The 23,360-nt window shown below is 38.4% G+C and overlaps 1 protein-coding gene across 4 annotated transcripts in view; it reads right to left on the bottom strand.

The window, feature by feature from the left end:
- RASGRP3 (RAS guanyl releasing protein 3) overlaps positions 1-23,360 on the bottom strand; it is a 100,816-nt gene that overhangs the window by 38,569 nt on the left and 38,887 nt on the right. For 2 of the 4 annotated variants that reach the window (XM_024732291.1, XM_024732282.1), the window contains exons 2-3: positions 3,666-3,794; positions 679-870 (exon numbers count right to left, since the gene is read on the bottom strand). In XM_024732291.1, coding sequence (XP_024588059.1) covers positions 679-748 — 70 coding nt within the window. In that variant the 5' untranslated portion in view covers positions 749-870; positions 3,666-3,794. Of the gene's footprint in view, positions 1-678; positions 871-3,661; positions 3,795-23,360 lie in introns of those variants that run through there. The other 2 variants (XM_024732300.1, XM_024732310.1) reach the window with 2 other exon arrangements.

Below are 23,360 nucleotides of genomic sequence, written 5' to 3'. Positions count from 1 at the left end.
TATCTGGCAACCCTTTTCTGTCTGGTTTAACTCTTTCTATAACGATCAGTTCAACAAACAACTCCTCTGTGACTCTGTTTGTGCAAGGAATAATCCAAAATGCTGAGGTAGATGAACAACATAAAAGGCATATAGCTGTAAAGTCTACAACCTAGTAGGAGATACAAGACATATACACAAAGGCAGAATGCAGGAGCTTGGGCAACTCACTCTTGTCTAAGCCAAAAGACCAAGAAATTATCACAGCAGCATATACCACAGTCATAAAGGGCTGTGGGAGAGTGGAGGAAAGTCATAAAGGGCTGTGGGAGAGTGGAGGAAGCAATCAGCATTCCTGACAGGGGAGATTAGGAATGATATTATGAACATCTAGGGTGACATCTGAAATGAGCTCTGAAGTAGAATTTCAGTGAAGTAATATGATAGAGGCATGGAGGTAGAAAGATGTAGGGAATGTTCCAGAAACATTAAGTGAACAGTATGGCTGGGGTATCAGCTGTGGGCAGTAAAGGGAAGGAAATGCAGAGGGCAGTGATACTGGGGAGACAGATTGGGGTCAATCAAAAAGGCTTTAAATACCAAGGTATGGAGATTGAATTCTGTTCCACAGCAACACCTACATCTGAACAGGGGGAAGTAAGAGTAGCAAGATGTACAGAAGGGAGAAAAGGCTCATACCAAACATCTCAATGCAAGTGCTCAGCAGTTCATCTAATGTTGCCGCTTTCCCAAGTCCACTTGACCCCATGGTTATTTAGCCGTTGTCAAAAAACTAGGGGCATTTTCAACATCATGTAGACCATCTCCATAATCATGCAAACAGGTGATGTTTGTGCCTAGTGGTGGTCTCTGTCCTAGAGTCTCAAGACTCTAAAGAAACAAGAAGAAAAAAGTATCAGACTAGAGTTCTGCTATCCGTTAAAGCATGACTTTCCTACCTGAAAAGATAATGACTTCCACTGGCTATATTTCTGCAAGAAAAGCATCAAAGTGACAGAGATTGTGTGAACCACCATGATGGTGAAATGCCTGCTAATCTGTTCCTTAGCATGTATGATGCTCTGAAACCACAGAAACGTTCCCTATTAAATACCATCCCATTTAGCAGCTGACAAATTTTTTTGATACAACATGTTACACTTCATATTCTTAAGTGATAAAGACATTCAAGAGTACATTGTTATAAGCATTACTTGGTTTAATATTATTACAAGTATATAGAGGGAGATAACTTTAAAGAGCAAATATATTGATGAGCGTTATCCTCAGGGATCATGTAAACGTTCAACAACTGGTAAAAAAAATCTTATTTGCATAACTTCTCTAACAGTAACAGTATTATTAATAGTAGTAAAATATTAACAATAATCTATTGAACATCCACATTATGTACCAGGCACTACACCAAATGCTTTGCATATATTATACAACTTGATCTTCATAACGATATTGTAAGGTAGATTATTATTTCCAGTTTACAGACAAGGTCATGGGATTCACACAGATTTAGCAACTGGTCCAAAACCATACAATTATTATGGCCTTGAATCAGGACTCCATTATAAAATAAAGTTTTTTGGTTTCCCTTTTTCCCTTTTATTGCTCTCCCAAGTGGGGATATCATAAGGCTGTCATAATTTTGCCCCCTAATCTTGTGTGAAAAATGGCACTCCACACCATCTCAGAAGAAGGATATAAACCAGATTATCTGTCACAGAAGTAGTAGAAAAATGTTGGCATGACAGCTGTCCCATTTTATAGCACTGTCATGGGGAAAGTGGGATTAGAAACAACCTCTAAGAGATGCTTATACCGAAAGTATCCCTGTTGGAAACACACCATCATTTTATTTTACAGAGCAAGTCCTTGATGCCAGCTCCATATAAGGCTTAGAGAAATTGAGAGGTCATCGTGATGTAAGACAGTTACCCACTGTGGATAGTTTAGGAGGTAAACGTGGCCATTGGGAATTCACTCATGAACTGTTTAAAGTCAATGTCGATTTTACTCTCAAAGTTTATTTGTTCAACTGGTAGTCATGGAGCACCTGACAATTGCTAGACACTAGGCAAGGCATTGAGGCTGCCAAGATGAGCATATCATTGTCTTATCCCTGCCTTCAATGGGCTCATAGTCAACTTCAGAAGGCAAACACGAGAATGAATAGAAAAAAAAACTAAGGTCCATATGTGTGGCTGTATTAGTTTAGTGGTACCACTGAAGAGTGACATCTGAATAAGTCTGTTCACCAGCTGTATAAATCAGGTGGAAACATACTCTTGTGCAAAAGGTACTACTCTTAGAGCATCAAAAGAAGGATTATTTCATGTGTCATAAAAATAACGGAAACACTGGGTCAATGCTGTCCCACTTCTGGAATGGGAATATTAAAGCTGTCTAGAACCAACTCTTACATCTCTTAACCAAGTCACCTTATTGGTAAGGCCTTTCCCGACCACCATAATTTAAAACAACACTCTCCCTCCAAGCCCACCTCCCAATTGGCATGACCTACCTCTCTTACTGGATTTATTTTTCATCATAACACGTATCCCCACTTGACGTACTCTATATATTACTTGTTTATTTACTTTTTAATCTTTCTAGCACTATGAACGTAAGCTCCATGAATGCAGGAATTTTTCTGTTAGTTCTCTGGTGTACTGCCCCACTGCTAAGATTTTTGCCTCTCATATAGAAGATACCCAAAAAAGAATTTGCTAAACTCATGAATGAGTGGATGGATGGATAAAGAAAGAATAAAATAAAAATGGTAAAAAGTTTGTCTTTGAATATGTATATATTTGTACGAGTGGATACTATAAAATTTTAAGGGATTGTTTTTTAGTTTGTTTTACTTATTTAAACTAGCTTTTAGTAAACATCACTGGGACAGAAGTTTTCTAGACTTTCTGCTAGCCTTCTAGATGTGATAGGATCTGCCTATACTCTATTCATAATAAGAACTTGGTACCTCTTCCAGGACATTTTGGGGCAGCATTTCTCTGATTTCCTTAACGTAAATTCTGTCAATCCCAAGAAAAGTCAACAATGGACAATTGACAGGTTTGATTACCTTCCTGTATAAACAGGAAGGTTTTTTATCTTGTTAATTCTTGTTACTGAATAGTAAATGTATTACTTAGAACCAAACAACCTAGATTAACTAAACTAATTCTTAGGTCAAACCCAAAATTATTCAGCTAATTTGTTTGGGGAAGATACTGACTTTCCACAAGAGGTTAGAAATAACCTGGCACCAAAGACCTGTCACCATGTTTGGAGTTATATTTGTGATCTGTAAAGAAGCCAGTACCTGAGAGCCAAATGGGCCTCTCCGGTTGCAATCTGTTTCTTCAATCAGTAGATGTGTCTGTGTCTCTGCTTAGCATTCTGTCATCTGAGATCTCATTTCATATGTGTGGATATTATTGTATCTACAACTGCTTTTTCAAAAGTAAAGCTTCTTTATTGCAAAGGCAATATACATTCATCATTTAAAATACGACAGTAATGAAAAAGGAAAGAAAAAAAATTTACCCATAATCTCATCATTCAAAGGACTCTTGTTAATACTGTGACATGTTTCTTTTAGTTTTTCTGGCATAATTATTTTGGTGAGTTTCTTACATAATCTAAAATAGTTTAAAGAAACACTTACTTACTGGTCTCACAGAGGTAGATACCCAGGTCTGAAAGAATTTTAAGGGCAGTTATCATCACTGGAAAATGCACTGGGGACTCAGTCTGCTGAACTGGTTTACCCAACTCGAATAATGAGTACTTTGGAGAACCTGATAAAAGAACAGAAAGAAATCCCCAGAGTTAGATAATAGAAACACTGAATAATCCACATTGTTTTAAAGCATTTCCAAAACCCTTCAATTATAAGTGGTTTTTGTCTAAACGTCACCCACAAAATTAGTCAAAAAGAGAATACATTTGAAGTAGTTATTTGGTGCCATGATATTTTTAAGATCAAATTGTTTTTAAAACATTCAGCCTATTAAAAACGATGTGTGACCAAACCAAAATTTATACACATAGTGTAAAATACTATTTTAGTCCAAATATACTTCTATGGGTGGATTTCCAAACACTGACTTCGGAATGCTAATAAATCTCTAAAACAATTTGCTGTGGTGATCATCAAGCTCTGACTATAAATCACTCCTGACTGTCTCAACAAGAATGTCAATGTGATTTTAGTCCAGGTTGTTTAGTCTCTTGATGGCTTAGGAGTTGCTTTTGTGTTGATAGGTACGCTCTGGCTGCACTGAAAATTATTGCTCCTCAGCATAAACATTTTCCCACAAATCTGAAAAGGACGCAATAAGCCAAAATTTCCCCAGGGCTTGAATTATTTCTAAGAGAGAAGGTCTCACTTCAGAAGGGCAATAGAGTTCTGTTGGGTGTGATTTCCAAAGGCCATGATGTCTTCATGCAGCAAAAAAGACCATTAACGTGACTGGTGAAGACTCAAAAACATTGTGAGGTTGCCTAGGACAATAAGAACCATGCTTTCAATGTTAGAAATAGTGAAAAGGAGCCAATTCCATGCAACTATACACGAACAGATCTTAATTAGCATCCCAGGCTCTTGACTCAGAACATTTAGAAGTTTTTAAAAATTGGATTTCAACATTAGATAGACAAATGGGGAGAATTTTACTACTTTGAGTAAAACGCCATTAACGCTACTTACTTTACTAGATTGTTTAAGAAGTTAGTGAGGCAACATAAATGTACCCACTGTCAATCCTGCAAAACACTGGGTGCTCGGGAAGGTGTCTCCCTTTGTCCACACTTCCTCTTCTCTTCCAGTATTTAAAGACTTTTAAGTTGAGGACTTAAGGTGAAGTAGAAGATCAACATTTAGAAGTGACAGAAAGAGAAATGTTAGTTTAGAGAAGGGAGAAGGAAATAGGAGAAAAAATACTGTGACACTAGGGCATCTAGTAGTGGGGCAGGTGGCCTCATCAGCAATGGAATCCCATTCCCGAAAGTGCTCAAGCCAAAGTAAGGTAATGACTGTCAGAGATGTTGTAGACTAAATTCCCAGACAGTGTCTAGGAAATACACCAAAATAACAGCGAAGTTTGCTCCTGGCTCTAGGATTGCAAAATGTATAAGGTGAAATATTATATCTATTCAAGAAATAGTTTTGAAATTATAATGGCCATATTAGAACTTCCAAAGATAGTCTTGTCTATAGCACTATCTCTATTGTAAGAAAAAACAAACAAAAACTCTTGAATACTTTTCCCTCCTAATGGCAGATATTGTCTTTAGAGATAAATAACCATGTGTATGTTCTTACACTCATATGACCTTCATATGGAGACATGGGGTTTCTCCAAATGCCTAAATCCTTTGATAAAATGAGTGGTAATTATTACAAACCTTTACACTTTAAGGATTAACAACAAGGGTGTCATAGCATTTGTTATTCTGGCAACACTCAAGCTTAATCTTCCTTTCTTACCACAGGCATGAGATAAAAGTGCTGTCATTATATTCTCTGAGACGCCACAGGAGAATCAAGATTATTGAGTTCAGTAAGAGAAATGACAAAACTATGAAAGACAGTTCATTTATTTGACAAATACTTACTGAGGATCTATTAGACACCAGATACCAAGCAAGCTACTAGAGTGACTGGTAGAGGAAGTTGCAGACAAGCAAAGAGAAGGATAAATTGGTGAGCAGGACAAACACAATTCTTGCTCTTATACTCCAGCAAAGAATAAAACAAGTAATTACCATAAAGTATCCTATGAAAGTGCAGGGCACTAATACAGTCTAGGAGCCAGAGGAGTTTTAGCTAGGCCAAGTGTGGGTGGGAAAATGGTAATCAAGAAAAGTTAAAAGACATTTAGAATGACTGAAGTATTGAATGAGACAAGAGATGAGACCAAAAGTTCGGTAGGAATAGCTCATAAACAGTATTGTAAGCTATATTAAGGAGTATGGACTTTATCTGAAGGGCAATGAGAAACCATTGTTTTAAAGGTGAGTAGGAGAATGGCATGGTCATATTTGGATTTTTTAAAGATCCTTCCATCTGCAGTATGGAGGAGAGATTAGTAAAGACCTACACTGATGATGGGGAAATCAGCTGGTGGTCAATTATAACCATCCATGAAAGAGAAATCAATGTGTGGAAATGGAGATGGAGAGAAGCGGTTGGTCACAGAATATATTTTGAAGATAGGTCTGATGAGATTTGTTGATCTATTGGCTATGGGGAATCAGCAGAAAGGAGGAATCAGGGATAATTTGCAGATTTCCAGCTAGACATTTGGTTGGGTTATGGAGCCATTTCCCTGAGACTGAGAAATTGAGGGATGGGGTGGGGGTAGTTAAGTTCATGGAGGGGGCAGCAAAGGATGAATTCACTTTGGGATGTGTTTAGTTAGAGATGTCTGAGACCTCTTAAGGGGAATGTTGAGTTAGCTTCTGGATATCTGTTACATGATCATGTTTAAGTGCTAAGAATCAGTGGAAAGGGAAATTTAAGGGGCAGGAGAAAGAGAATTTATATAACAAGGTCTCTGGGAGGACAGGAGTGATAGACCATGCACAGGTGGAGGGATTTACCTTGGATAAAGATGAGGGTCACCTCTTTCAATGTGACACCATGAAAGAGGAAAAAAATGGGTATAGATACAGGTATATTCATCCTTTTGATAGCAGGAAGTCAAGGAGGTTCCTGTCTGGTGACTTCTATTTACTCTAAAAAGAAGGAGATAAGGTCGTCCACTGGAAGGTCTGATGGAAACAGATCTGAGATTTATCCAGAGGAGAAAATAAACAAAAGATGCTGTGAAGAGCAGAAGAAAGAAACCAGAAGTATTGGAGTTATTTCCATCCAGAGTAGAAGGCTGATGTTTCTCTGAGTTTCTGTTGTTAGAGTCTAGTCGTATAAGTTTCTGTAAGTATGAACCTCAGAGCTGAAGCATGGTTGGCATTTTCTAGGTGACTTCCAAATGAGGGCATGAGTCCCTGCTCCAGTCTCACTTAGCTTTGCTTGAAACGTGGAAGAAGATACTATTGGAACGGAAATTATAATAAAGAAATAATTTACCTCCCATCCTTTGACTTGCTCCAGAATATTTCATTCTGGCAACTTCAACCTCAGCCACTATTCCCATGTTCTCTACCCTCCCAGCCAATATTTCTGCATCTCTGCCTCACCATGCCCAGTCTCCAATGCCCTCATTATCTGTTACTTTTTAAAAGGTCATAAATCACAAGATACATTACTGTTGTTCACTCTTCATGCATTCTTTGGGTACTTCTACACTGGTCTTGTTTTAATCTTCTTTCTCATTTCTTTCAACTTCACCTCTCAGTTCTTTGAATTTATCTTCCTACTTTATTTCCTTCAATCAGTTACTTTTCCTAGAGTGCTCTGTCATAGTCTCATTGCCAGCACTATCAAGGTTGATTCTATCACAAAGCAACTGGGATAGTATGAACTTAAAAAAGGAGCCCAGTGCTTACAGCAAAATTAAAACATTCTAAATGGGCCATAATGGTGACCCATAGAAGAAAGTATCCCACATTTATGGATAGTGGAGCAATATCCCTGAAGTTTATTTAAGGCTGACAGGAGGGAATAGCCATGCATAATACTGAATTTCTCAAATCTAAAAGTAATTTTTTCATTCTTGCCTTAGATGGGTGTAATTAATGTAACCATGAGGTTTTTCTGGGTTTTAAATTGTTAGCTCTTGTTGTTTATTCATTTTTCCCTACGAAAAGCTTTTACTAAATTAATGGAGCATTAATAATCAACATTGTCCTGGATTTTAGAAAACAATAATTTCTACAAATATTACTTGTTGGTGGCATATAATGTGATACACATGATGTTGGGAAAATTACCTATATTATGTTTAAATCTTATAACACCCTGAAAGCTAAGTGCTAGTCTCACCATTTCATACAGGAGGAAATTGAGGCCTAGAGAGGTTAAATTATTTGTCCATATCATATTACCATGTAAGTTGCAAAGCTAGGCCCATCTGACTCCAAAAATTTATATTTTTTTCCACTACCCAGACAAAATGTTAGCTGTTGTTAAGGGTGCCTATTAGATCAATTTCTAGGCATTGTCTAGAACAAATGTTTACTATTCCCTTTGCTTAGCTTCTAGGCATTCTATCACTGGCCCTATTGTCTGCAAATGAATAACCATCATTAGTACAGCAAGCCTGACAATTCAGGGACTAACTGGTACCAGACACTAAACAGAAGTCAATAACCAGCTCAGAGCGCATCTCATAAGGCCTCATTGCATTTTTTGGTAACAAGTAACTAGATTTCTTATGCCATTTTGATGCCAATTTCTGTATACATAGATACAGACCTACTTGAAGATGTAATAGTAATTTCTCCTTATCCAGTGAAACCGTACAGTGTTATCACCTAAGTGAAAACATTTTGCTCTTGTTCAGAAACTAGTATGTTTATAGCATTCTTTTATGGTATAGTAAATTCTTAGTTTGAAATTACTTCTGAATCAAGGATTTGGAGCTACACTTTTTATTGGAACCAATTAAAAGTAAAATATAGTAACCCCCCCAAAATGCTTTTTAAATTATTTCTGTATTCTCAATTAAATTTACACAGCTTGAAGCCCATAATTAGAAGGTGCCACTTAATGACTCTGTCATTCTCTTTTATTTCAGATTTTTCTCCTACAGCAAACATTTCTTCCTTTCTCTAAAAGGAAAACAAATCTCAAGAGATGGTGATATCTCTCTTCCTCCCATCTAGGACATTAACTAATTTCACCTTACTTTCTCTAAGGTTCACTCTCATCATCCCTAACATGAGAGAAATAAGATTACTCTGCCTTCCACATCAGAACAACAACGAAAAAACTTCACTTGAAAAGGTTTTAAGGGCATTTAACACAACAAAAAAAGGAAGCCCTAAAATTATGAAATGTCCCAAACTATATTTGAAAAGTCATTATTCAGAATTTAGAATATATTTCCCCATTAGGACAATATTATAAATGGATTACTAGTAGATTTACACACGGAGGACAAGGAGGTCGGTGGAGACTTGTCAAAAATACCGAAAAGAACTTTTGGAATTCCCAAGAAGTTCAGAGGTTGACAGCACTGGTTCCCTATATGCCAAATTACCCTTCAGAAATTGTGTAACTCCTAGAAACATGAAACTAATGGGTATTTTTAGATCTAGAGAGGCAAAGGAGGAGAAAGAAAGATAGAGGGAGAGGAAAATAGCTTTTCACAAAGTCACTGTTAAAGAGTTAGAGGGGGCAAAGAAATGGGAACAAGGATTTTGTTGGCACAGTTGTAAAACAAGGGAGGAACTGATGAACTGGAACTAAATTGTTAGCAGTTTAAGTAAACAGGAGGTGTCTTTCCTGGCCTCAAGCAAAAACAAAGAATGCAAGCTCTCCACTGTCCATCTCTCCTGTCTTCCCATCCTTCACAGCCAAGTAGAATTGGCTTATTTCATCCCCTCTTCGGACCACCAAAATCAATTCTCCCTCCACTCCGCACCCGCACACCTCTCCAAAAAGACTCTGGTAGAGGTCACTGCATTTTGTCAGAAGTTAGATTAAGCCTCAGCAGCCATGTGTTACCTCTTCACCACACCCTCCCTAAAATTCTCGCCTTGGATGGTTTTCCTGGCATCTTCTCTTCCCTCATTTTCCTCCTGTGCCTCAGGTCACACGTTTCCAGTCTGATATGCAGACCTTTCTCCTACTGCTGAGGGCTCGCAGGCCTCTACGCCTTTTCATTTTGCCTCAGACTCTCCATGTAAACTCATCCACAACCACAGATTCAACCACCACCTCTGTGTTGGACTCCAGCTGTGTGGTGTGCTGTAGAGGACAGAGTGGGCTCTGGAGAGAGGCATGTTTGAGCTCTGCTCTTTACTAATGAGTGACTTTGGATGAGTTTTACTTAACTTTTGGGTAAGTTTTCATATCTTACCATCATGCATTGCTAGTGGAAATGTAAAATGAGACGGCCACTTTGGGAAACAGTTTGGCTGTTCCTCAAATCTTAAACATAGAGTTACCATATGGTCAAGCAAATTCACTCCTAGGTATATACCCAAGAGAATTGAAAACTTATGTCCACAAAAAACTTGTATGCAAATATTCGTAGCATTGATATTCATAATAGCCCAAAAGTAGAAACAACCCAAATGTCTATGAACTGATCAATGGAAAAACAAAATGAGGTCTATCTATACAATGGAATATTATTTAGCCATAGAAAGAAACGAAGTAGTGACACATTTTTTTTTTTTTTTTTTTGCGGTACGCGGGCCTCTCACTGTTGTGGCCTCTCCTGTTGCAGAGCACAGGCTCCGGACGTGTAGGCTCAGCAGCCGTAGCTCACGGGCCCAGCCGCTCCGCGGCATGTGGGATCTTCCCGGACCGGGGCACGAACCCGTGTTCCCTGCATTGGCAGGCGGACTCTCAACCACTAAGCCACCAGGGAAGCCCCTGACACATGTTTTAATAAGGATAAACCTTCTAAAAGTTATGCTAAGGAAGTCAGACACAAAAGGCCATACACTGTAAATTCCATCTATATGAAATGTCCAGAATAGGTAAATCCAATAGGTAGAGACAGAAAGTAAACTAGCAGTTGCCAGGGGCTGAGGGAAAGGAGGAATAGGGAGTGACTGCAAAAAGAGTTCAGGGTTTCATTTTGGGGGTGATGAAAATGTTCTGGAACTGGGTTGTGATAGTTGTACAACCTTGTGAATATACTCAAAATCACTGAACTATACACTTTAAAAATGTAGATTCTAATGGTATGTGAGTTATACCAATTAATTTTTAATTAATTAAAAAATATGCCCTCTTCATTTTCCTAAACTACTACATCTCCTATATTTCCTTCCTTGATTTATGGCTCAACCTTTCTCCCAATATTCCATGCCAGAAACTTGGGACTCACCCTAGATTTTCTGGTGCCTTCTTTCATCATCCCTCCATGTCCAAGTCTGATTATCTGTCCGTGGACAGTTTCTCATATACCTCCACTTCTTTTCCTCTTCGCTGCCACTCCTGGGTTTAAGCTGTCATTACCTTTCCCCTGGTCCACTGCAATGCTTAGTTGTCAGGCTTCCAGATTGACTCTTACCTCCTGTTTATCTCTCCTCTCTATTGGTGCCAAATCAATCTTTCCAAATTATCAGATTGATCACATAACTTCCCTATCCAAAATTCTTCCACCATCCCCTATCGACTCAATCTAAAGTCTTTGCTTGGCGTACAAAGCCTTTCATGAATGACCCTCACTCTGTCCACCCATACCCTCACTCTTCTTTCTTCACCCTCGCTTTACCTTTTGCTGTGAAATGAACTTCTTTTTTATAGTGCCCATGTGATAGGGACTGAATGTTTGAGTCCCCCCCATATTCATATGTTGAAACCCTAATCCCCAATGTGATGTTATTTGGAGATGGGGTCTTTGGGAGGTAATTAACTCATGAAGGTGGTTTGTTTTTTAAGCCACCCAGTCTATGATACTGTTGTTATAGAAGGCTGAACTAAGACATGCTTTGCACATATTCTTTCTTTTTTTTTAGAATGCCTCTCCTCCCCCAAGTATGTCTGCATGGCAATCACATACTCACTTCTCAAATGCCTACTTGAATTCTTCTCCTCCCTCCCAATTCTTCCAGGCAGACTTTTGCACTCAACGTATTGACTTCCTTTAGGCTTTGTATGATTTACGTTACTGAATGGTTCTGTCTCCCCAGTAGTTTCTTAAGAACTAGACCCTGTCTCTTGTCGTTCTAGCCCCCAACACCGAAGTATGTCTGTTATCTTTATATGGTTATCTTTCTCTGCCATCTTATTCTTCCAACATGGTCTTCAAACTTGTTTCTTCTCCAATTTTCATCTTTAACCTTATTCTTGTCTCAAACTTTTTCTTATGATTATTGAATGAATTTACTTCTTTTATATTAACATGTCCATAATGGAATTTCAAGACATGCCTCCAGATTTGTAGTAGCACAGATTTATGTTAGAGAGAATAAAAATACACCAAACACTTCTTCCAGTCATTTTCTCATCTATTTAATAAATACTTATCTCTGTGTCAGTGCGATTAACACCATGGCAGAGGTACAAGTATATATCAGGTACAGATTTTGATCTCAGAGACCTTAGGGTCTAAAGAGGTGACACACATGAACAGAAATTATGACACAGGGCATTATGAAAGAGTCATGAGAGAAGTAAAAACAAGTTATGACTCACAGAATTGAGCTGTGCCTTGAAGCATGAGTGAGGTTGCACTGAGCAGAGAAAAGAACACTGAAAAGAAAATGTTGCAAAGAAAATGACACTGAAAAAAGCAGATAGGTGTGGAAAAGCAGGAATGCCAACAGAACGGTGAGGTCTTAAAACTGGACTTAAAGTACCTATGTGTTTATTTACTTACTCAACAAACATAGAGAGAGAGGGAGAGAGACTACCATGTTCTAAAGATCAGAACTAAAAGCCTCTGGTGGGATGAATTAGGAGACTGGGACTGACATATATACACTACTCTGTGTAAAATGGATAACTAATGAGAACCTACTGTATAGCACAGGGAACACTACTCAATGCTTTGTAGTGACCAAAACGGGAACAAAATCTTAAAAAGAGTGGATATATGTATATGTATGACTGATTCACTGTGCTGTACAGCAAGAAATTAACCAACATTGTAAAGCAACCATACTCCCATAAAAATTAATTAAAAAGGCCTCCGTGATGGTCTATGTGACATAATCCAATGTAGCCTTTTCCTGTGGGGGTCTGTGTAGGCTTCACACATTTTAATAATTTAATAATTTCTGAGTATAGCTTAATGGTTAAGAGCCTGGATTCTAGAGCCAGACAATTGGGATCTAATTCAACTCTTGTGCTTTCTAGCTGTGTGCCCTTTGGCAAACTCTGTCTCTGTATCTTTCTCTATGTGGTAGGTTAATAGTATCTCTGTTGGAGGGTTGTTATGAGAATTAAATGGGTTAATACAGTTAAAGTGCTTATTCACTGGCACATAGTATATTCTCATAAATGTTAACTACTTTTATTATTTTCCTGGCAAGTAACCAAAAACTGCCTTCAACTTATGGGATAAAATGATTCCTATATATGTCATCTCTCTCAAACTCGTAAGTCACATATATCTTACCTATATATACACATTTTGCAAGAGAGAGAGTGATAAGGAGAGAGAAAGGAAGGAAAGAAAGAAGGGAGGGAAGGAAGGAGGGGAGGAGGAAGAGAAGAAGGAAGGAAGAAAGAAAAAGAGAAAGGGAGAGAGAGAAAGAATAAAAGGGGGAAAGGAAGCATAGGCCAGAAATTTGGGTAATGAAATGAGAACTAGTTTAAATTCCATTTCTACCAACTGTGGCTTAGTCCCCAGAATTTTTTAAATGAAGATTCTGTAATCAGCTACCTACTCTAATATTCATTATTTTGGAAGGATAGACCTAGTTGTCTCTGGACATACAACCCAACCTATTATATTTTTATTGTCAGTTACAGTCTATTTTTTTAAAGAAATATTTATCAAGCACATAAGATATGTACTTAAGGGGATACAAAGACACATACATGCCCCCAAAGAGACCAGGAGAGTTCAGTAAATACATATAGAAATGCCAGCAGTATCTCGTGTGTACCAATGAGTCATGAATGGGATCCCAGTCCTGACACTGCATTCATTCCTCTGCAGAATGGAAATACATGTCAGCTTAATAATATCCTCAAAAACAATTCTTGAGAGTGGGTATTACACAAAAACATTTCCACCAGAAGTTTTGCTGATGGATCTACTTGTCACAAGAAAGATGTTGAAGCGTTGAAATAGTAAGTGAAACCGAGCTGTGTGCTAAAATTAGAACAAGAACCTCATCGGCTTCTGTGGTAATTTGTGGGGATTTCACAAGTCTACATGTTCACACAGTTTTATACCCTTGCCAATCTTTATCTCACCACAATATCTTATCTTCAGTGACTTCTTTTCAACAATTGCTTCTAATTTCTAGTCCAGGAGATTGGACATGTATTTATTTATTTACCTTAGATCCTCTTTAACTATTAATCACATAAAACTTGAAGGTATTCACCAAGAACTTGGTAAAAAGATACTTCCTCACTACTAAATGCAACACAAATTAGTTATGGCATTTTAAAAACAGAAAAATACAAAAGAAAATGTTTAAATCAATCATTAACTTACCACTCCATAATAATGTAGTAAAACTTGGTTTGGGTGATAAAGGCAAAAACCCACCATAAAAACTTCAATGACTGGCAAAAAGTACTGGAATATCTGAAGCAGTATCTCACTGAGAAATCAAAGAATGCTCAAGACCAACATATAGTACCTTCATGCATCTAAAGTAATGTGAAAGGAGTCCAGGTTTTGTAAAAGTGTTTCTGTTTTTCAGTAATTATAGGTTCTTTCCTAAAATCTAATTTTGATTTTGGATAAGGAGTTTTTAATTCAATAATGTGTTGTCTATAAAGTGCCAAACATCTGTTTTATAATGTATCCAAACCTCCATCTCTTCATTATAATATGGAACAACCTGAGTCTTTCCAATGAGTTTTTTGGGTTTTTTTTTATTGAGAACCATATTCACACCAAGGTGACTGAACAGATGTCATGCTTGACATCAGCAACATCCCACATAGATATGCTTGTGGGTCTTAACACAAAACCGTGATTTCTGTAATAACCCAAGGACTCTAGCTCTGATGTTACAGCAATTAGATATGAAAGTATAGTGGCTGTATACACATTATAAACGTTGTTCTCAAATGCCCTTCTCTTTTGCATTTTTCCCTTTATCTGAGAAAGCCTACTTAAAGACATACAAATAATAAACCACAAGTGTTAGCTTTTTCTCCAAAGTGAAGATGGTGTATGTTAACAAGTTCTTCCTCACTCAGCGTCTGCAGGTTATAAAATACTGACCTCCTAAACAGAGATCTAACTCATAGATGTACTTTTTTGTTAGGCTCACACAGGATTGGCTCTCACAAAAGTTGCAAAAATGTACAAACCCAGACTTCCACTTAAAACAATCCAGTTTTCTAGATTCTTGTGGAAACATCAGATCTACCGGCTTTAGGGCTGCATTCCCACGAGGCAACATGTGTTTGGAACTGAGTAGCAACAGCCTCCCAGTTCCCCAAATTCTCCACTACCCTCTATTGTCTCCCCAATCTGCGGCCAAGTGTCATGGCCATTTATCATCCCACTATGTGCCTTTTCTTTTTTAGTACATTTAAGAGGAAAGTGAAATATCACTTGTCCCAAAGATAATTCTTTTTATCCCTAATCCACGTCACTTATTCTGGAATCTTCTTGGCCCTGCAAACATTTGCCTTTGCAAACCCCTACCTCAGGCCCCCCAGGCTGCCCCCTGACATCACAGATGCTAAGGAGGACTTTTCACAATGTTCCTATTTTTGGATTAGACAAGGAAGAGTCACAAGCCCACTACTATGCCTTCTGGCCTATTTCCATTAAAAAAGTAGGTTCAAACTGCAAGACAAACCCTTGCCCAAGCAAGAAAGTAAGTTTGAGGGTTTCTATAACATTTGTCAAGGCTGGTCAGGCTAATAAATTCTTATTAATTTCCACTTATAATATGCTTAAAATGTCCAGATGACCTCCAACTTTTGCAATTTCCACAGATTTCTATGTTTTTCTTTTACAGAAAAGTTCTTGGGGAATTCCGTGGTGGTCCAGTGGTTAGCACTCCATGCTTCCACTGCAGGGGGCCCTGGCTCCATCCCTGGTCGGGGAACTAAGATCCTGCAAGTTGCACAGCACAGCCAAAAAAAAAAAAAAAAAAAAAAAGAAAGAAGAAAAGTTCTCATAATCAACAAAACAGATGTTCACTAACGATTCCCAAAGAGCATGGGACTTGGTGCCAATGCCCTCTCAACACTTTACTTTGTAGATTCTGGAAAGATTATGGTAAAATAGAATGTATACTGGGATAGCTATACAAAAAATATGTACCTACTCATGCTTAGAGGCAAATACATTTTCAGATTCCTCACACTACAGTAAGTATCTAGTTTCACTCTCTCCCACTTCCTCTCTCTGCTGCTTTGGATTTGTTGACTACAATTAGTGACAGCTTATTCCTCCCTGTCAGATTCAAGTAACTCAGAGGTACTATGGACTTCTCAGGATAATTTCCTGTGGATAATTCCCAAGATCATTTCCAGCACTTAGACAATGAGTCACTTGGACTAGGGACTATACAAGTTGAGCTGGTATTCTTCCTTTGTTGTTGTTTACGATTCTAAAGAAAGAAACCAGCAATCAGGGGAGGGTTATTTACTAGTCAGTGCTGCTGCAAGGATTAGCCTCTAAACACCTGATTTCATCATTTTGCTCATTCAAGTCTTCTGATGGAGCTTTTTTTGGTCTATTCAGAGAAACTCTGTAGTTCTAATAGAAAAACAGCTTGTGGTACAGGAGAGACAGAGAGATGTTTTTCCACTTTTCAAGGGGACCTTTTGTTTATCTGGTTAACAGCCTCACTTTATAAAGGGAAAGCCCAGGACCAAAAAGATAACATAATTTGCCCAAGTTTAAACAGTGAGTTAATGGGAGAAAGGAAAATATGCCATCACAGTAGAGCTTCCATAGAATCCAGGCTCATACTGGGTGGGGTCCCTGGGACATAAAAAGTACATGTTTCAGAGGCTGATTTTGAACTAATGCGTCTGCCTAAGGAAGTGTGAGTTTTCTGATACGAAGCAGCTCTTTTGCCATTTAGATATGGAGAAATGAATCAGCATTGATGATGTGGAATTTCTGTTCACCGGTCTGATTTCAAGGGAATTTGACTCTCTGATTTTGCAAAAACTATTCCAACCTAATCATCTCCCTTCGTCAAAATAATTTTTGTATTCAGGGGTCTAAAATGATAACGGAGGTTTTAAATCCCTGGTTGGTGGATGCTGGGCATCAGAAGCAGTTCTGGGTACCTCTGAGATGAGTAAAGACGTGTAGTGAAGGTGAAATGAGAAGGTAGAGCCTTGGAACTCAAAATTCATCTTGGCACATCTGGCTCTCTGGCTCTGATGCTTGGATCCTAAACCCTGTCCAGTCATTTACTCTTATCACGTGGAACCCCACATATTTTCTTGGTTACCTTTGGTCACTCAAACCTTGACTTCTCTTTTTAAGTCTTCTAGAAAAGAGCTGCACATGCTCCACTCCCCCAGTCTAAACTCGCTTCTTCAACACCGCTACGGGCTTTGAGACTCTGTTCCTGCTCTCCCAGGTTGGGGACCAAATAGTCTACGAATTGCAGCTCTCATTGTCCTTGTCCTCAAATTCCATTCACATCAGACAGCAGCAGCTTTTTCAAGAGGGATAATGATGGAGCAAATACTTCCCACATTCCCAGCAATTTGTTTTTGGCTCAGGTGGCTCCAATCTTAACTCCAGGGGAAAGGATTTCTCTACTTTACAAAAAGGGATTTTTGTATTCAGGAGGAACCTGCCTCTTATTAAATATTTGAAAGAAATTCAAGGAGGCTTCTGGGCTCAGATGGACAAACTGCCCAGTGAAATGAAGGAGAACCTATAGAAAATGTCCAAGCCCAGCATAGGAGCACATCATCCTTCTGCATGGCCTTCATACTTTGCTCTGTAGTGTGGACTCATGAAGCCCAGGGCAGACAGAGAGCCAGGCCTGGTGCTGCCAGCTGATCTTGTCCCTGTGCTTCCAGGCTCCCACACACCCCTCAGCGCAGTTCTCCCACACACAGAGTTTGCTCACTGGGGAGCCCCTTCCCCAGCTCCACTCCTTCATGAATCCGTGACCATAAACATAGCTACTTTGAGGGGAAGAGCAGTTTCTAGGATAGAGACTTGTATTAGTTTGCTCCTACTGCTATGACAAGATATCACAGACTGGGTGGCTTAATAGAAATTTCTCATAGTTCTAGAAGCTAGGAAGTTCAAGATCAAGGTGCTGCCAATTCAGTACCTGGTGAGACTCTCTTCCTGGCTTTCAGCCTTCTTGCTGTGTCCTCACGTGGTGGAGAGCAAGAACTCTGGTGTCTCTTCCTATAAGGGCACAGCCCTATTGGATTAGGCCCCCATGCCTAAGGATTCATTTGACCTTAATTACCTCCTTAATAGGCCCTATCTCCAAATACAGTTACATTGAGAGTTAAAGCTTTAACATATGAATTTGGGAGCACACAATTCAGTCCACACCAAGGCTTTTAACCAAGAATCAGAGATTTGTAAAACCCCTGACATCATACGCAGAATTTTGTTTTTGTGCCCATGAGCTTCTTTCTGGAGAGAGGGTCTCAAAGGGGCCTGTGATCAATGAAAGTTAAAGAACCACTGCCCAAACACACAGAGAATGATTGCCTTAGAGGATTTCAGAAGACACAGGAAAATCCGTATTCCCTGAGGTGGCACCATCTGATGTCATTTTTTTTATATCTTAAAACAGATAAAGTTGCTTAATGCAGAAGGAGAGGAAACACAACATTATTCCCTGATTCTCACCACTGGCTTTTTAGAGTCACAAAAATTTGAGATATAGAAATTTTCACACCCTCCCAAGAGTCCATGAGCCACCTTAGACTTAATATCCAATTAAAAAACATAAGGTTTCCTTTTTGCAGAGGCATCTATGCCCCTGTCAAGGTCTAGAAATACTACCCCTACTCCTCCCTGTGAAGTTGCTTCCTTCATACCACTTCGTTCACCTCCATTACCCTTCAGTACCTTGGCCAGATGCCATCAGCCAGGGAAGTGGGGGGTAGGCACTGTTCTGTGTGGTCCACCAGCTTCATAAGATACTTCCCACAGGGCAGGGCAGCTGAGAGGAGTGCTCTGAGGCTGCATCGACAATGATATAATTCTAGCCACTCCACAAAAACACTGTCAAATGGTGTCCTTTCAAATAGGGCGTATAACGATTTAGACTGACGACATTTTGTTGGCTCACAAACCACAGGAGTTCAGACATTAGTGCAGTGCAGTTCTCAGACTAAAGAAATTGATAGTATGTGTAATCTCTGCACCATCTCAAATGGGACTTTGTATGTGTTTAATGTCTTTCTTCAAAGGAGATTAAAGGGCAATAATCTAACTTTGCCCTATAAAATAATTCTGGAAAAGAGAATTAATAGTATTATCTCTATGTTATAACTAAATGGGAATTAAAGGAATTAAGTAAATATTCAATTGGTTAATCTATCCATCAATCAACAGGCATTTATTAAATAACTTGTTTTTTTCTCTTTTTTTCCCCCCTCTGGGTGATGTTTAAATGCTACCTTTTAATATAATTAAAAATATAATTCTAACAGCAAAGGACCTGATTCTTACCTTCTCAGGAAAAAAAAAAAAAGGAGTCTGTTTTATGTTCAGTATCCCAATCCCAAGTCCTTTATTGTTTCAACAGATATCAACTGAGCACATACCTCTACCTTCCAGACACTATGCCAGGGCCAGGGTATCCAGTGGTGAATAAAACAGATCAGGTCCCTGTCCAGTGGACTGTACAATTTACCGAGGGAAACCAACATCAAACAAATAGACAGACAAGTTGGCATATCATTACAAATTTTTATAAAAGCTATGAATGAAAATCCAAACCAGATGGTAAGCTAGAGAAAAAGAGGGATTATTCTAGATGAGTGATAAGTAAAGATCTCTTTGAAAAGATAATACTTAAGCCAAGAGCCAAAACTCGGAGATTAATTTAGAGAAAGATGTGAGGGAAAGAAAGGCTTGAGAAACTGGCTGGATCATAATTACATTTGCCAAGTTGGAGAAGGTTGACTGGATCGAGAGAGTGGGTATACTGGAAGAAATCCAATGCTTAAGATGCCTTAATGTTAACACGCCTGTGAAACTCCTGTGTGCAGGTCTCAAGAAGCTATTATTTATACAAATACGGAGCTCCAAGAAAAGTTCTGAGATGGAATTTAAAATTTGGAGTTAACCCCATGTGAATAGCATTTAAAGCCATAAGAATGGCTCAGATTCCTTAGGAAGAAAGTATAAAGAGAAAGGACGAAAGAGTCCAGGCTTAAGCCTCAGGCATTCCAACATCTAAAGGTCAGAGAGAAGAGGCAAAGCAGCAAAGCATCTTAAGGAGCAGTTGTCAGAGGGGTAGAAGGAAAACTTAAATCATTTTGTGCCATGAGGCCAAGAGAAGAACATACTCGTGGAAGTTAAAACAATCAACTATGTTGAATGCTACTGAGAGGTCAAATAGGAGAAGGATGGAAAACTATCTGCTTTAAAATTTTTGCTACAAGGGGATCACTGGTAACCCTGACAAGAGCAGCTCTAGCGGAGCTGTTGGCAGAAGTCACGTTAGTGTAAGTTGAAGAGTGAATGGGGGATAAAGAAACAAAGACAGCATGTGTAGAATGTGAGTTTATTGAGTTTGTCTAGGATTAGAATGAAGAGAAATGGGCAGATGATGTGGGGATCAGGGGGTTTTTTATAAGATGAGAGTTGCTGGAACATACCGGGATGCTGATGGGGATGATCTAGTAGAGAGGAAGACGTTAAAGATTCAGAAGGAGGAAGAGATAATTGAAGATGAGGGCATGGGTGCCAGTTGTAACAAGAATGAAGAAAGAAGGAGAACATGGTTGCAAACACAGGTAGAGTATTTACAATTGGTAAGGGTAAGAGGAAGGAGGATAACATCAATCAGAGGCATATAATCATCAGGTTGGCAGCAGGAGTTTATCTAATCTACCTGCTTCCAATACCCTCAGATCTCCTTCCTGAGTTTTTGAAAAGGAGAAAATGAAGAGAGAAATGAACTTCCCAAGTCCCAGAGGGAGATGTCCCAGGATGAACCGTCCCATGACTTAGGATCTAATGATCCTTTTTCCTGCTCCAGTAAATAATGTGGCCCTAATTCCTTGGAATACTGCTGTTGTACTATTAACAACTAACAGTAAAAATACTGTTAGTTAAATATCTGTATTCTTGCCTGACAACATTTGATGCTCTTGCACACCAAAGAGTGCTGTCAGCTTGTGTTGTGAACCACTCACCTTGGCTTTTCGTGAACCTTATTCTGAATGACTAGTCATTTTGCATCTTATTTTTGCCCTGGTGATGATGCAGTAGCGTTTCATTAAGAGTATTAGGTTGTCACTACTTACTGTTCAACAGCAGTTACGGAGAAGAAATGTCGTCTGTAAATAATCTAAAGTTTTTTGAAGGCATGTTAGAGTAAGATTTGTAACTGACTCATATGGATCAGGGCTTCTCAAATTTGGTACGATTGATACTTCAGCTAGATAATTCTTTGCTGCAGGGGTCCAGCCTGTGCATTGTAGGATGTTTAGCAGCATCTTTGGCCTCTACCCACGAGGTGCCAGGAGCATTCCACTCCCACCCCCAATAGGGACAGCCCTAAACTGGCAGACATCGCCTAATGTCCCGTGGAGGGTAAAACTGCTCCTAGTTAAGAACCATTGATGTAGACAGATGTCATAACATCAAAATGGAAACTGAAAAAGTCAATCAAACATTTAAAATTTTTTTCTAGTATCAGAATGTCTGCTTTTTGTGTAGACAAATGTCTGACTATTTGAATTTTTCAGTTTTCAAATGAATCTTAGATATCTTCAGCAACAACAAACATTTGAACAAACACATCTTCTAGACATCATCTCAGCTTGAGTTTCAATTCTTAAACCAACTGGCAAGATTTAACATGTCAGAATTTGATTCAATTTACAACATTTCAAAGCTTTCTAAGTCTAAACTTGTTCCTCACTCTACTAACTGGCATATTTTGATGCTTGTTTTATTCCTATGTTAATTATTTGGAGTTTCATTTTATTTTATTTTTGCTGTTTATCATAAGCTGTTTTAACTCCTTTTGGATGATATCAGAGGATAAATATTTATGAACAGAGGTATTTTTTTTCAATATGTGAATAAAGAATCTTATTTTGCGAGAACAGTTCACTTCCTTTCCCATTGTCCAAATACTGGCTCCCCTTGAATAATCTCAGGATGATTCTATATAGAATGCATTGCCTGTATTACGGTTTTTACTTATAAATCATCCACTCTGTTCCCTTGTTACTCTGCAGAGTTGTTCCAGGCAGGGAGTGATGCTCAATGTGAAACTATTAGAGGTGATTTATTCTCCTACCAGCTCTATCACTTACTGGCAAATAGCTTATGCTTCTGGGTCTCATTTTTTTCACATTCAAATCCAATTAACATTTACTGAGAGGCAGGTAGTTTGGCCAAGTCAGTACTTGACGGTGCCTCAAAGGCTGTTTTGTGGGAGGGTGTGTCTGCTCCATATGGCAACAACTTTTGAGGATCAAGAGGTTCTCAAACAGCTTTTCGTTTTCATAAATGACCCAGTAACAATCAGCCATGAATTTTGTTAATCTTTCTAGAATCACAGCCTTTCCTTTTGGCAAAACAAATGTATAAATTTAATCTCTCGTGTAAAATATAAATTCTGCATAAACAAATATTGACCTCCAGTTAATGATATGTATGATGAAATGTTGAGGAATGGAGTGTACTGCTGTCTACAACTAATACTGAAAAAAAATATGGACCAATGGATGGATAGAGGAATTAATAAATGGATAGATATGTGAAAGAACAAACATAGTAAATTATTAATGGTAAAATTGAATTGGCAGTAGATGGATATTCACTATACAATTCTTTCAACTTCTTCTTCTTTGAACATTTTCATCATAAAGTGTGAAAAATTCCTTCCATTATTTTATATCTTATTTTTATGTTTTTTACAGTCAACTAATCTTTTTTAAATTGAAGTATAGCTGGTGTATAATATTATATGTGACAGGTGTACAATGTAGTGAATCACAATTTTTTAAAGGTTATACTCTATTTATAGTTATTAAAAATATTGGCTTTATTCCCCATGTTGTACAATATATCCTTGTAGCTTATTTTATACATAATAGTTTATACCTGTTAATCCCCTAAGCTTATATTGCCCCTCCCCGCTTCTCTCTCCCCATTGGTAACCACTAGCTTGTTTTCTATATCTCTGAGTCTGCTCCTTTTTTGTTATATTCACTAGTTTATTGTATTTTTTAGATTCCATATATAAGTGATATCATATCTTTATCTGTCTGACTTATTTCACTTAGCATAACATCCTCCAAGTCCATCTGTGTTGCTGCAAAATGGCAAAATTTCATTCTTTTTTATGCATGAGCAGTATTCCATCTTCTTTATCCATTCATCTGTAGATGGACACTTAGGTTGCTTCCATGTCTTGGCAATTGTAAATAACGCTGCTAG

The sequence above is a fragment of the Neophocaena asiaeorientalis genome, unplaced genomic scaffold (assembly GCF_003031525.2).
Source record: "Neophocaena asiaeorientalis asiaeorientalis breed wild unplaced genomic scaffold, Neophocaena_asiaeorientalis_V1.1 scaffold18, whole genome shotgun sequence".
Lineage (NCBI taxonomy): Eukaryota > Metazoa > Chordata > Mammalia > Artiodactyla > Phocoenidae > Neophocaena > Neophocaena asiaeorientalis.
The sequence above is the reverse complement of the archived record's forward strand: the minus strand, read 5'-3'. Positions and strand labels throughout refer to the sequence as shown.